The sequence below is a fragment of the Copadichromis virginalis genome, linkage group LG11 (assembly GCF_057382275.1).
Source record: "Copadichromis virginalis isolate Kocher_CV1m ecotype Utaka linkage group LG11, C_Virginalis_male_GT1.1, whole genome shotgun sequence".
Taxonomy (NCBI): Eukaryota; Metazoa; Chordata; class Actinopteri; order Cichliformes; family Cichlidae; genus Copadichromis; species Copadichromis virginalis.
Window position 1 is genome coordinate 26,043,557 of NC_140628.1, and position 15,377 is coordinate 26,058,933.

Here is a 15,377-nt window from a genome sequence, read left to right on the forward strand (position 1 = left end):
TAGTTTAAATTGGTTACATAGCTTCACACCTGGCTCTGACAGCTGCACAGGTGTGACTGCAGGTTAGGTATCAGCTGCACGCGCCGGGCAGCAGAGGGAGCGCGAGCGGGGCTCGGTTCCTGTCTCGCCCCGGTTGCTAGTGATGATGATGAAGGAACGCTGGAGCTGCGCAGGCGCACCGCGCACAGTCTCCGGCCGGGTTTCCATAGTTACCACACAATAGGAGACGGGACAGGGGGCTGAGTGAAGGGGAGAGAGAGGGACGGGAGCGGAGAGGGGAAGAGGAGGAGGAGGTCTGCAGAGCCGCTTGACTGGACACACCGCTGCAAGCTTTCCCCAGACAGACAGGAGCTGCTGGACAGCCTGGCGGACACACAACACGACAGAGATTTAATTGATCGTTTATTAATTGCCTAATTAATTCGCACGAGCCTTCTTTGTTAACTCGCACACACTGACATTAAAATGCCCAGTTTCCTGTTTTCTCTTTAGTCCACCTTCAGCAGAACCTCTGAGAACAAACAGTATTTGTTCTCGTTGTTTTTCTTCTCCTCCTCTTTCTGTTTCACTGCCAGATAAAACCACAGTTATTCACTGCGAGCCTTTCCATACAGTAAAGGTGACTCTGGAGGGACTAGGCAACAGAGACATAGAGACCCTCCCTCTTGATCCCCTCCCTCTTCAGAGTTTTGGCCCTCTCTCTGCGCCTCTCTTCCTCCTTCTCCCTGCCTCACTACTCCCTCCTTCTCCCTCCTCCTTCTCCTTCGCCAGCCTCCCCCTCCCCTCTTCTCTCTCTCTCTCTCCTTATGCAAATCACGCCCTCTCCTCTCTCCCTTTCTCTCACCCAACGTGCATCCCTCTCTCTGGCTCACCCCTCCGCTGAAAAAATTTGTGACTGTAAGAACAGAAGAGAGGGGCATTAAAAAAAAAGTGCAAGTCGTCTTAGAGGAAGAGGGGGGAGTAGGTAGGGTGGGAGAGGGGTGGGGGGCAAAAGAGAAAAGGGGGCGAAAGGGGGTGGGGAAGAGGCGAGGGTACGCATCAATTTGTACAGTCTTCAGTTGGCACCCCTGTATTTTTCCTACAACGAATAGCAAGAGATTTCCTCTGCATTATTGTTATGATCGGAGCCCGTTGCAATATGAGCCAGCACGAGTCTCTGTTGACAGACGACCGGGCTCTGAGGTGTACGTGTCAGCGTGCAACATAAAACGACAAAACAGGGAGAGAAAGGAAAAGAGAGAGTGAGAGGAGTGGGAGCACGCATCGCTGGATATTATAGGTAAGGAGAAGGAAAATGGATGCTTATACTTGTGTGTTTGGAGCTATTCCTGCTGGCCACGCTTGTGCTCTCCCTCCCATTTTTTCTCCCCTTCTTTGTGCATTAATGATCATCCTGCGTTATGGCTAAATTATGTCCCGGTGAATTAATGTGAACTGAGCGCACGACGCGCACCCACATTCCAGCGAGGAAAAGGGAGAGCCGGTGCGAAATGCCATGATTCGCCATTCCATATCATCTTTCCTTTTTTCTTTTTTTCTTTTTTTTTTTTTTTAAAAAGGAAGATATGTGGAGCGTCTGGAAACAGCACTGCACAGGCATCCATTCTGACTGGGGAACATGTATGTGCTGCTGAACACGTCTCTTCCCCCCGTCGTGGATGGTCTGTGAAGGCAGACCATAGAGCAGCTTTGGCCGGTCTCCTCTGCATGTGTATCAATAACATTAGCAGCAAGAAAGAAGAAAGAGTCGTTGCAGTGCCCCGCTCGCTGGTGATGTAAGCAGAGCAACTGCATGCTGCTGCTTTGCATCACATGCAGTGGCCAATTTGTTGATAATATACGTGCTGTGTGCATGCATGTGTGTGCATGTGCGTTAGGAGGGGAACTTGTGGTGTAAATGCAGTTGTTTTCCGACCACAACTGAGGACTTGCCAGTGGACCACAGACAGGCCAGTAGCTGCCACCTGTAACTGAGATGCATTGTGTGTGTGTGTGTGTGTGTGTGTGTGTGTGTGTGTGTGTGTGTGTGTGTGTGTGTGTGTGTGTGTGTGTGTGTGTGTGTGTGTGTGTGTACAGAAACCCACCAGGCAGGCTCTGAATGCTTCTACTTCAGTGTCATGAACTTCGTTGTGTGTGAATAAGGGGACTGTACATGCACACAGCACGCACTGCATCGCCTCTAAATATGTGTGGAGAGTGTGTACAGTGATGAAGATTTTACTCATAAAACTGAATCAGTCACTGCAGCATGCACTAATTAATGCATAGCCATGTGTAGTGAGGCTGCTACGGGCTTTACTTGCTTTAAATAAACACACATACAAGCGTATTTACAGACTCCACGCCACAGCTCTGCTAACTACTCTTTTTTTCTTTCTTTTCATCCAGCGGTGTGCACTATTTATATCCTCATTCAATATACATGAGCCATTTTTTCATCATAGTGGTACATGAATGGATGGATTAGTCGGGCCCCTGCGAAGTAGTCTGGCTATGTTGTCGGTCAAATGGATAAAAGATCTTGATAGTGTGTGTTTTCCCTAATGGTTGGCTTGGCTGGATAAATAAGCATGTGATTCTGCTGGCCATAACCAGGTCATGTGGGTTAACCACAAGTGTCTGTGGGTTCGGGCTGTTGTTGTGAAGGTGGAAGGAGGGAGGAGGGGGGGTGTGGCCGCATATTCCCAAGATGTTTTGCTGGAGTTCTTCTGCAGACTGCGATCCGAAGTGAAGTCTACCAATCAGCACCTTTTCTGCTCTGCATGTATTATCAGTCAGGGTGGGTTAACCTATTGTGCTGTTAAGGTTTTGGGCTGCTGTGGTGAAAACAAGGGTGCAGAGGCTGTTTTGAGTCCAGTGGAAAGCAGTTGTGCTGATACAGTGTGAAGCATGCTGGGAATTTAAATGTGGTAACTGGGCTTTTGCAGTTGTAAACTCAGATGTTTTCAACAATGTCACAAATTCCTGAACCCTGCGCTCAATGATGATACCAAATCTTGCCATCATTTCATGAACTCATGTTACTCAAAGCCTTGTGTTCTCATTAGGTTTTCCATGTTTTTGTTTATGCTTCTTCACAGGTTTTGGTAGCTCTCGTCGTGTAGTACAGCCCAGTCAGTAAGCAGCTGGAACCAGTTCAGTCCCTGCAATGGCTTGTGTTGTAAAATGGACGTTGTAAAGAAGAAATAATGAAAACAAGGACACACAAAGAATCGGTATGCATAAGGCCTATGTCTGCTTTCCATGATGATGTCAGCGATTGTGTACCTGCCTAACTCTTGATTACTGCTTCCACATTATAATTAGTTCAATATGTGATCAAATTTCAAAATGGCCAGTGTAACTGAGATATAAATTATTTATTTGGTTGCGAAAGGCCGTCTAAAAAACAGATTCCACATGTAAATTTGATTTTTTTCTTTTACCTCCCTCCCTTCTTCCCTGTATCCTCCTGTTCCTCCTCTCTATTTCCTCCTCTTTTATTCACTACATCTTGTCGTCCTTGTTAAATCCCACCTTGGATTGAACGAGGTTGACTTCCCTTCAGCCTGATTTAACTCTGTGTTTGCTACAATCACTTCTTTATTTCTCCGTGCATACTGCGATGTTCCTGTATAATTGTCCAGTTTTAACACTTTCCCCACATGCCACATTTCCTTCTTTCGCTGCACTTTGCTTCGCAGATGCCCATGCGCAGTGGGCGACGGCGGGGGGCAAGTGAGGAAAGAAGGGGCAGACGCCCGCACCCCAGCCCCTCTCGCCCTGAACGCAACGACAGACAGACGGTTAGACCCCGCCTATCTTATTATCTCCTTTCTCCTGTCACTGTTTGGGCCATATATTAACGTGTACGTGTACATAATGAACAATAAAGGCCTTCCTGTGTTTCTTGAATTTTTGTATGTGAATGTGTTGTCAGTGAATGAGTCATCCCTGTGATTGCCATAGATGTACCCCTAGCAGTGTCAGAATTGTTAGAGTCTGTGTTTTACACCGTAGCACTTTGAAATCTTTGATGTTTCATGTTTGACACTCTTTTGTGTGTGTGTGTGTGTGTGTGTGTGTGTGTGTGTGTGTGTGTGTGTGTGAGAGAGCGTGAGTGCATGCAAGCGAAGCTTTGTTCTAAAAACAGACCTAGGCCTATTAGGGATTCAAAAGCGTCACTACAGAATTAAAAGTCTTGTGTTGTTTTAGCAAAGAGGTGCTGGTGAGGAATTGGCTGGAAATCGCTTCAGTCGCAGATCACAAGGGCATGATTCATCAGAGAGTGAGGGGGAGGAACTTGTGTCTCCTCCAAAGAGGCAGAAAGTTCAGGTTTGTGTTACATTTCATCAACTTGTTATATAAAGACCTAATACAAAGCTTTGATTTAAATGAATCACCTAAAAGGGGACGCCTCAAATAGATATATATTATTATTTTCTGCCATCATGTAGATAGCAGATATTACAGTTTAACTTTTTACCTCACCCTCAAATCATCTTTTCTTGTTAGGATTCAGCCCCTACTCCAATTCCTCCAACATCAACACACTCGACTGACAGCTCAGCTCCTTCCACTGTCCCACCTCCAACCTCAGTTGCCAGCCAATCCCGTGAGAGTGACAATGAAGATGGCCAATCTCAGGGCAGCAGGAGTTCAGTTGTAGGGAGCCTGGCCAATAGCAGTAGCAGTCTGAGCAGCGGGAGAGATATAGACCAGGACAATCGTTCCTCATCCCCAAGTCTTTCCGCTTCCCCTTTGGGCAGCCTGGACTCTGACTCTGATGGCCCCGATTCACCAAAGCAAGGAGACCGGGAGAAAGGTAAAGAGGGGGGCGCAGGGAAGGTGACAGGAGAGGATAGGAGAGTGCTGCGGGAGGGGAGGGGTGAGGAGCCCTGTGGAGATGGAGAAAAGCGAGATGTGGATGCAAGAATTGAGGACTGTCCATCTCTTAAGCCCCCCTCCACTCCCTGCTCTTCCTCTGGACTGACTCCCTCTCTCCGTGGAGCAGGAGATTCATCAAATGACAGCAATAGTGGGAGAAAGTCATATTTCTCCCTGGACTCTAAGCTGATGTGTAAAGTTGAGTACAGTGGACCGACCAGCGTTGATGCTGCGCTAAGCAGCAGAATGACTTGCAAAGCCAGCACACAGTGCGTGACCAAGACAACTATCTCCGGAGGAGATTATTCCCATAACAGCCCCAACATTCCCCATTCCCTGCCCCCTCCACTTCCTCCTCCACCTGCCCTGAAGCCTTTGGAGCTTGGGGCACAAAACATGCCTACTGAGGTTAAGGCAGAAAGAGACAAAATGGAAAAAGGAGACAAACTTCTGGACAAGTCTCAGTCCACTCCACCTTCTCTGTTGCCACAGACTGGTCCCCAGCCTCAGTCCCAGTCTCAGCCTCAGACCCAACCCTCCTCCCACCCTCACCACTACAGCTCCACCGGCTGGCAGGGTGGCACGGCAACTGGTTGCCAGGCTAGCTGGGGCTACACCCGTTACCCTGGCAACCACCACCCACACCAACCACAGCACCAGCCCCCAGTTCAGCAGCAGCAACTTCCCTCCGTTTACAACCCTCCATCCTCTCGCCACTCCTCTTCCCACCCCTCTTACCTCCCCCACCCTCACCCCCACCCTCACAGGGAGTACCTTCCCAGGTATGCTGGAGGGGGAGGAGACAGAGAGAGGGGGGGTGCAGGAGAGAGGGAGAGGGGAGTGAGGGGGGAGTGTGGGGGGAGGGAGATCAACCGGGAGTTCTCCGCTCCGATTGGCAACAGTAGTAACAATAGCAGCGGGGCAAATAGTAACAGTCCTTGTGGTGGGATGGGTGGGCCCAATAGCATCCAAGGCAGAGACTTTGGAGCGCTGTCAGTCAGTCAGAACAGGGAATTCCAAGGTTCTGGGAGAGATGGACCTAACTTGGGGCCAGAAAGAAGAGACTTTGCTCCGGCTTTCAGAGACAGGGAGCGTGAAAGGGAGCGTGAAGGAGGAAGGGAGTTTAATCTGCCAAACCAAAACCAGAGTAGAGACTTTGGCCCCAGTGGAGCCAGTGGGGGGCATCCCAGAGACAAAGATGGGAGCAGATGGGGTGAGTTTGGGGGCCAGACGAGAGACGTTGTGGGGAGCAGTAACCCTAACAACAACTCCATCCCACAGGGAAACCCCCCAAGTTCAACCAGCGGGCTACCTGTCACCCCCATGCTGAACCGTGACCCACCTGCATCTCCCCAAAACAATCCCAGTCACACTACTCATCCTTCCCTGCCGCCACACCCCCACCCACATCCCCCAAACTCATCGAACCGGGACTTACCTCCTCCCATCGACCAGGCACAAACGCCCTCCTCTGGGGCGGATCACTTTCACAGGGAGTATCCACCCACCGGAGGAAAAGACTTCCCTGCTGGTGCACCTCCTTCCACTGGTACAAATCGGGAGTACCTAAACTCCCCTGGAGTAACTCCTAACCTGGGACGAGAGTATTCAGGGCCCGGGGGAACGCAGCACCCCCACCCACCTCATCCCCACTACCAATCTGGGCCTAGAGACAGAGAGAGAGACTCAAATCTGCGAGACACTTCTCTATACCAAAACCGTGGAGGCCCAAGTCAACCCCCTGCACTCTCTCCTTCCTCCTCTTCTAGCCATCACGGACACCCTTTGAATGCTCCTTATCCCCCTCCACCCCCTCAGCCCCCTCTACCCCCACCTCAAGCCTCCCACACCCAACCACCCCCCTCAGGAATGGCACCCAATGTACGTCCTCCACACTACCAGTCTTCTGCCCAGACTCCTCCGACACCCCTTTCTCCTTTACCCAGCCCATCTACCAATCAGATGGGAGCTTTCTCATCTTTTCCCCCTGGCTCCTCCTCTGCAGCCAGCATGCCGCTTCCAGCGACAGGTGTGTCATCTAGCTGTTCGCCTGGATGCCGCCCTTCCTCTTATCATAGCACTTTGAACAACCACCCTCCTTTCAGTGGATCTTACCACTCTAACGGAAACAACAGCAGTACTATGGCCAGCAGCAGCAGCAGCAGCAACAGTAGCGCACCCAACAGCAGCAATACCAATCCACAGTCACTCTCACCTCAGAATGTCTCAAAGGGACCTCCACCCCTTAGTAACTCCGCCAACAGCAACAACAATGGCATCTCCACACCTGCCTCCAGTTCTTCGCTCCCTGGTGGAGACGGACATTCGGATTCAGGCCCGCCTCCTACACCGGTCATTAAGGAAGAACCAATAGAAGACAGGGAAGAAAGTGAAAGCCCACAACCTGTGATGAGAAGCCCCTCGCCTGAACCAAAACCTGTAGACATTCCTATCCACGCCAGCCAGTCAGCACGGTAAAGTCAGCCTAATTGAGATTGTAAATGTGTACACTCCCTGTAATTAACAGCAGCGATAATTGTTACGATGGTGCTGCTGACTCCTGATGATTGTAATAATGATGTACTACATCGGTGTCTCTCGTGACTCTAGGTTTCACAAGGTCCTCGACCGCGGCAGTGGGAACTCCTGCGCCCGCAGCGATGTCCTCTTTGTCCCCCTGGATGGCTCCAAACTGTGGAAGAAGAGGAATGAGATGATTGAAAGGGCCCGCAGGGAGGTGGAGCAGAGAGCCCGAGACCTGCGAGAGAAAGAAAGGGAACGAGAGAGGGAGCGCGAGCGTGAGAGGGAGCTCGATCGGCATCTACAGGTGTGCACATTTCAGGGTGATAATCATGTCAGATGTAATGGATTTGATGTTGTTTAAATTGGTCAGTTTAATGGGAGGGGAGTAAAGCAGACCAAAGCACATGTGATTTACTGTCTTCTCCTATTTCCTCTTCAGCAGCAAAAGGATGCCAGCGCTGCTGGAGGAGGTCGCCAGGGCTCCTCACTCTTCTTTCCTTCCTCAACCTCGATCATCCTCGACCCTTCGTCTTCTTCCGCTTGTTCCTCGGGCAACCCCCATCCTCATCCACAACATCATCACTCACATCCTCATGCTCACCTTCCTCCGACACACCATCTCCACCCTACTCTCTCCCACTCTATCCCCCACTCCCTCCTCTTACCATCCATGGGTGGGTCACCAGCAGTGGTTGGCGGCCCTCAGGGGGCCCTGGGAATAGGTTTAGGAGGACCATATTTAGGCCCTGACACCCCAGCGCTGAGAACTCTGAGTGAATATGCTCGCCCCCACGCTATGTCTCCACTTGGGGTGGCAAGTCGTGCCCCGGCACACCACCCACAAGTTCATCATGGTCATCCCCACGTCCACCCCTCATTCTTTCTTCCTCAGTTTCAGAATCATGCTTTAGCTCACCCACACCACTTGCCCACTGATGCAGCTACTGCAGCAGCCATCTTGGGATTTTTGTATGGTGGCAGCCTGGAAGGTGGTCCAGGTGTTGGTGGTCACCCGGGAATGGCAGGGGGCCCAGTACCTGGAGGGATTGGGGGTGCAGGATTGGGAGGTGTCGGCTTTCCTCATGCAATGGCTGCACACCGAGATCGGATAAAGCCAGGATTTGAGTTTAAGAGTGATGAGCGGGTTTACCCACCAGGGTCTATACCTGATCCTGCAGTTCTTGCTCATTCACATTCACATGCTCACGCCAGTGCCCATGCGCATGCACACTCTCTGCTCCTTGGAGGCAGTGCAGCGGGCAGTAATGAGGTATCAATCTATGGCACTCCGCCTCCACCAGCTCCACTTGGCCCACCTCACCTCCAGAACCCAACTCTGGCCCCTGTAACTCGACCTCCCAACCCTCCTGCTCCACAGTCCCTGTCGAATCCACCCCCTTCATCTCTGCTCCCACCCACACTCCCCTCTCACCCTTCATCTGCTCCCCCGGCTCCCCCAGCTGCCTCTGCCGCTCCTCCCCCGGCTCCTCCTCAACCTGCCCCACCGACCTCCAACGCTACCTCACTTCACCACCCTGTCCCCCATTCTTCCTTTCTCGGCTCCCTGTCCTCTCATCAGCCACCAGCCCCTGCCCCGGCCGCTGCCCCTGAGACCTACCCCACTCCCACTCGCTCTCCTGCCTCTTACGAGCGAGAACGGAGTGGAGAAAGAGAGCGGGAGAGGGAGAGGGACAGAGCAGCTCTGCCGGCCTTTGGGGACAGAGAGCGAGAAAGAGAGAGGGAGAGAGAAAGGGGAGGAAGTGTTGGAGGCGGAGGAGGAGGAAGCGGAGGAGGGGGAGGGGGAAGTGGAGCCAGTACAGGTGGAGGAGGTGGAGGAGAGAATCTGGGGCGTCTTCAGATGCTAAATGTGACGCCTCATCATCACCAGCATTCACACATCCACTCACATCTTCACCTGCACCAGCAAGACACAGGTACCCACTGCTACTAACTATGCAATTGTCTATACCAACTCATCAATCTTCAGATTTCACAGACGTGTAGCTCAGAAAATTCCTGGAGTCAAAAGTTTATCTTACAGAACTTGTTACAGGAAAGGATAAAGCTGGTGATGTTCTGTAAAGCACAGACACCAATAAAGAAGAAAGCCAGAGGTTTTCCGGTGGTAGTTTTTTGGGGTTTTTTCCCTTGCAGTAAATGTGTCTAGCCCAGAACAAATGCGCGTTTTTAAGAAAAACTAAAAATTATATTTGTGACCTATTTTAAAAGATTTCCCTCTTTATTGTACGAGTACATCTAAAATGGGCACGGCGCTGAAAAGTGTTGACCGAACACACTGATGGTTCTGCTCATTGGATAAACAAAAGCCTTATCCTTTAACTCCAGTATAATTACTTTTTGTATTAGTTTAGCTCAGCGCTGAACACAGCTTTTCTGTGATTGCATAGTTTTCTCTGAAACATCTGACCATTGTTATTCAAAGACATTTGTTTTATCAAGAGAAGTAAAGAGATGATTGTGCACTCAGATCTCTGTTTGGGAACAACAAGGAGCAGCTCACCCATCTTTAAATCCAAATTGTACATATTGACATTTGGAATGCACACTGACAAGTTTATATCTGGCTGTGATCATGAAGTTTCAGGACTTTTCTCATAAAAAGAAATCAAAATATATAACCAAGTTTGGCTATTCTCCTCTTTAAGGTTGTCTCTGTGTGAACTGCCTCTAGCACTGCTTCTATAGTTGGAAAGTTCCTAGGAAGTCTTGATTTGACCGTTTGCACTGTGTGCTCTGTGAACTCGAACCTTTGCAAGGAGCAAACATCTACTTTTGTGTCAAACCGACCCGACTTTCATGTCGAGGATCGCCCCTAGTGATTAAAAGCCGAGTTTGTGGCTAAAACGTGAAGACCTAGCAGCTGTTTTCAGTGGGAAAACCTGCTATGTCGAAGCTCAAAGGTGCGCAACCAGGAGCATGCTGATCATTTGAATTAATTACTGTGGGTGAATTCTGTTGTAACATCCTGAGGCATCTGAGGGAAAACATTTGGCTGAAACAGCCTCGATTATGCGTAACATCGTATGCAGGTACACAGCTTAATGAAAACATATTGTTTTCTTGGCAACACCACCACCAGCCCACCACCAGATCTAGCCAGATTTGGCTCCTTGTGAACTTGCCCAATTCTATAAAAAGAGATCCAGAGCTTATCACAGACACATGGGGTAGTGCTTTTGAATATAGATGACCTTAAAGGGGGGATTTAAATCAATATTAATGAGTCTTTATGGGCGGTGCCAGAATGTCATACGACAGATTATATTATTACTAAAGTACGAACTCTAAAGAAAATCAAACTTTATTTGTACTTGTCAATGTTTGTAAGGCTCTTAAGTTCATGTTTTTACCCCTTTATTGAATAAATGAGCCTAATGTCACAGTATCAGTAGTGACAGCTGCTCTGACTTAATCTAAAGCTTTTAAGTGTTAACAAACAGCGCTATAATGCAGCAACAATAATCTCCTGTATTTCCTATTACATCACTGGCATCCAGCGGCGGGCGGGGTTCACCCCCTGATGGACCCGTTGGCATCGGGGTCTCCATTGGCACGCCTCCCTTACCCAGGAGCCACACTAGGCACCCCTATCCTGGCACACCCCCTCACTGACAGCGAGGTGCTCCGCCAACAGCTGTTCGGTGAGGAGAAGGCTCCTCGTCCATGTACTAGTTCAGTTTTCTTCTCTAAAAACACCGTGTTGAAAGCTAAAGAAGAAACATTTTGACACTGGCGGCGATGAATGATCCCTGTTTTTCTTTCTCCCTTTCCCACTTGCTGCTGCGGCTGCTCTTTCCTCTCTGTTTTGGTGACAGGTGCTCCTTTCCGTGACTTGCCCCAGCCTTCCTCCCTCACCGGCCCTATGTCTGCAGCCCATCAGCTCCAGGCCATGCAGCAGGCCCAGAGCGCAGAGCTGCAGATCCAGAGACTGGCCCTGGAACAGCAGTGGATCCATCATCATCACCACCACTCCCTCACCCAGGATGAGTATTACAGGTACAGAGGCTGTGCATCCACTGCAGCTGCCAGTGTTTGACTCTAACTATTCAATTTTTTCAGATGATTTGTAACACAATAACCACTTAACAGTATAAACTTTAGGCTCTATCCTAATTACGACAAATATTAATACAAACCATCCTTAAATGCACTTCACAGGAACATGTTGAGGTCACAGTGATTCAGCTGTAGAATCAGGTACGACAGCAATGCTACAGGCCTGGCTGCCCTTCTCTGTTTTCATTTCCTCATGAAGGTCAGGCTGCTTGGTTTGGGGTCAGCATACACTCTATTTTACCAACATTGTGGGTTTTGAGTTCTTGGCTGCTAGCTTTTTGTAGCCTGGTCTCTTTGATAGATGCTGGTGAAGTGATGTTGTGTTAGCTGGAGTTTATAGTTGTTCCTGGCCCGGGTGCATTTTGCACTTTACCGTCATGTTCATGTTCTTTAAGTAAAATTAAAGTAGCTCATTATCTCCAGTCCTCATAGACCACATACTGTTTTCTCCTTCCACACGAACTGTGTAGCACAACTGAGCAGGAAAAGCAAATGTTGATTAACTTTTTTTTAAATCGGAAAGAATGATGCAGAAAATTGAAAAACAGATGGAACATAATTGTTCGATGAGTATCGGGTTGATTAGGGAAAGTGTGATTACTGACTTTAATACAATAATGTGCTACTTTTCTTCACTGCGGGTAAATATAATTTAATTACAGTGCTGTGTGACACCCAGCACTGCCTTGGGTGGTGGTATCCTTTTTTGGCTTGACCAACAGTCAGACCCTGAACACAGCTGGGTGGCTGTCATATAAGACAAATGGAAACCGAGTCTTTGAACATATAGGAAGCCAGAAGCTTTTTATTCATCCAAATATGCGCTGATAAATATGTTCTGATATAATGACCACTACTGTTACTGAGGCACTGTTTTACAGACTAATCCATCTGAACGCATTGCTGAGCCTTTAAGCTTTATCTTCTGTATATTTAAAATTAACAGAAAAAAATACTACAGAGTACTATCTTTTAAGAAATGATTAAAATTCCTTTACATTTTTTTTTTTGGATTTAGAAAGGACCTTTGGGTGGTAACAAAATGCTGCAAAGTCTGTGTTACCTTATTTTAATTTTACAGGTTTTCTTGGTATTTCTGATTTACTGAACACAAACCGGGTTAAAAACTGTTACAATGCTGATAATTTTCCGTGGAGCCACCAGCCCTTATTAGTCTGTTCAAGCTTTGAAGACTCCTATGGGTGGAAAACAATTAGAATTAACTCCATATGTCAGTTTGCAATAAAAATAAAGCTGTTTCTTTTATCCTTCATTTTTTAAGAGACTGTCTTGCATTTTATCACCTTAAACAAATAAATTCTGAATGCAGGAAGCAATCTTCCTGAATATACTAGCATTTCTCTCTTTATATTTATATTTAGTTTTTTATCTGTTGTTCCCTGGTCGCATTCATTAATACACAGTCCTGGTAAAAAGAAACTGCATCCTCAATTTAAAGGATACATCAGGACGTAATAAAATTCACCAGAAGCTTTCTTATGGCTTCCATAGCAAAAGCGGTTAAGTAGCAGCTTGGAACTGCTAATCAAATTCACTTGATTAATTGACGATCAATGAGTGTGGCTGTCAATAAAAGCAGAAGTTTTAGCAGATTGCTGGTTTGAAGCATTCAGGTTTGTGTTAACACAAAGCCAAGAAGGAAAGAATGAGCAGTGATCTTAGTCTGTTAGTCTGGGAAGGGTTATAAGGCCAATTTGAAGTGCAACAAATTCACCCCAGAGTCAGAGAAACGTAAAAAAAACCCAAGCGCTACATCTCAGACTCTATAGGCCAAAGTGAGCAAGTTAAATGTTAAAGTTCACGACAGCACAATTAGAAAAAGAACAAGTATGGCTTGTTTGGAAGAGTTGGCTGCAAAGCTGCACCTGGATAAACCGCAAGATTTCTGGAACAATATATGGCCTAATATGCCATGTTGTTTTCCTACTCAAATTTAGTAATGTCTTGATATGTAAAGTCTTAGAAGTTAAAGAGGGTGTACTTTCTTTTGATCATCACTGTAGTTGGTTGTGTGTTGGGGCATAGGAAGACCAAAATCAGTAAAAATGTCCCTAAATCTGACGTTTGGCCTCACACGTTGTTTGGATGTGTTCAGTAGCAGAAATCTGCATGCTACATTTTGATCTGCCTCTAAACAAGACTTGATCAGGCTGACTCTACAAACATCACTGATGTTATTTTTGTAGATGAAGACCGAAGGGAAGTTTTAATCACGGGGACGAGTCTTTGAAGCGTTTTCCGACACACTTGTGCCGAGATGAAATCAAACCTCCGTCCAATACCTTAGGTTAATGCACTCATTCGATTCCTCCTCTCACTTTTTAGTCACCTGAAGAAAGAGAGCGACAAGACCCTGTGAGGGAGGGGCACCAACAAACAGCAGCATGGAGAAAAACCAAGGGAGAGTGTGCGCAAGAAGAGAACACATACAGCGAAACAAAAAAAGCACTGAAGACTCCGAACAGAGGTCGGACTCGTGGACAGGGAAATCGCAGAAGGAAACGAGAAGATTTTGAAGGATTAACAAAAGAGGGAGGAGGGCGTGAAAACCTTGCACAGAGTCCCCGCGAACGGCACCAGACTCCAGCGCTTTCCTGCATAATGTTGTTTTGTATTGTGCTCTGTACAGTATATTAGATGGGGGCAGCAATAGTGAAGTACAGTATATGTAAAATACTTGATGCCAGAAGGAATGTGTACATGAGTCCCTTTTATGTCATTGCATGTAGCTATAGGCGCTTATTCTGAACTGGTGGAACTTTTGGTTCTATTTTTAGTAATTACCCCCTCCTTTGTATCTGAGGGGCGTTCAATATGCATGAGACCAGCATTTTAGTGTTCTGTTATCTTTACGATCAATAGCATTGTTATAATGATTAATGTTGTCCGTTTGTTGATAATGATATAATTATATATACAGCACATATTATTTGTATTATTTTTTTACATTTTCATGGTATGGCAGTCAGTTTTTATTTTTTACGTTCAATTTAACTTGTGAAACAAGATGCAAAGGAAGGCAAAAAAATCTGGAAATAAATTATAATCTTTTTTTTTTGCTAGTTTCTCGAGTGCTCGTGTGTGTGTGCACTGTGCCCCCCCTCAAACCCCACCTCTGCTCCAGCTCTTACATTCAGAGTATTTCCCCTGTCTTTGTTATATACAAGTCACTCATGCACAAAGCATATCAAATTCTTGATATGCCCCCCCCTCTCTCTTTCTTGCTCCCCTTCTTTCTCTTCATCGCTCACTCCCTCCCTCTCTTGGTGAGTGTGGCTAATAGGAGACACATGGGATGAGTGTGAGACATGGGAGTTGAGTCGCTCCAGTGAACACCAGCCACCCTGTAGAGTGAGCATTCCTTACTGCACTGTACAAATGAAGAGTAGGGAGAAAAAAAAAGATATAAAGACAGAAATGAAAAGAAAGGAGGAGCTGTGAGAGTGTGATTTACGGACACTGCTGAAGGCTGGGGGCTGTGTGTGTTCTCACCGCGTCCTGCCAGAGGAATCTCCTTCAAAACGGATACGGATCAGTGAATACGTCCTTTTTACATCAGGCAGACTCTCTGCTGGCGCACGGAGCTGCTCAAACAAACTTCACGTTATCGCAGCCTTTAATATTTTTACTGATGTGCTCTGTCTAACGTGGATCCTCAGAGGCCTCAAATCTGCCTCCCTTTTGTGCAATAAAAGCTCCTCGTACTGTTGTGGCACTGACTGATGGCCTTATGATGAAATATATATATTGTACAGGCCATTCTGTTGAGTTGGTATGTAGGTTGTGGGCCATTTAAAGTCACCTTGAATAAGTGTGTCAGTGTAATGTAAAGTGATTTCTAGCAGGACAAACCTGATTTCCCCCCCGGTGACATCGCATCTGGGGGTTAT

General features: G+C 47.5%; 1 protein-coding gene across 3 annotated transcripts; it reads left to right on the top strand.

The window, feature by feature from the left end:
- Positions 1 to 1,017: 1,017 nt before the first annotated feature.
- atn1 (atrophin 1) lies at positions 1,018 to 14,549 on the top strand. 3 transcript variants are annotated; one of them, XM_085471651.1, is made up of 11 exons: positions 1,018 to 1,279; positions 1,560 to 1,620; positions 3,081 to 3,215; positions 3,684 to 3,785; positions 4,195 to 4,314; positions 4,495 to 7,340; positions 7,477 to 7,693; positions 7,829 to 9,323; positions 10,908 to 11,075; positions 11,226 to 11,406; positions 13,813 to 14,549. In XM_085471651.1, exons 3-11 carry the CDS (start codon positions 3,189 to 3,191, stop codon positions 13,844 to 13,846), a joined length of 5,190 nt encoding a protein of 1,729 aa, XP_085327777.1. In that variant the 5' UTR covers positions 1,018 to 1,279; positions 1,560 to 1,620; positions 3,081 to 3,188; the 3' UTR covers positions 13,847 to 14,549. The 3 variants fall into 3 exon arrangements, with proteins under 3 accessions (XP_085327777.1, XP_085327776.1, XP_085327778.1); XM_085471650.1 differs by lacking the exon at positions 1,560 to 1,620; XM_085471652.1 differs by lacking the exons at positions 1,018 to 1,279; positions 1,560 to 1,620 and adding an exon at positions 1,657 to 1,775.
- Positions 14,550 to 15,377: the final 828 nt, after the last annotated feature.

Bases quoted from the DNA above. Each gene is read 5' to 3' on its own strand.
- atn1 (XM_085471651.1), top strand. From the start codon at position 3,189: ATGAAAACAAGGACACACAAAGAATCG. The intron at 4,315-4,494 runs GTTTGTGTTACA...TTTTCTTGTTAG, and splicing joins CAAAGAGGCAGAAAGTTCAG to GATTCAGCCCCTACTCCAAT. The intron at 9,324-10,907 runs GTACCCACTGCT...ACTGGCATCCAG, and splicing joins CCTGCACCAGCAAGACACAG to CGGCGGGCGGGGTTCACCCC.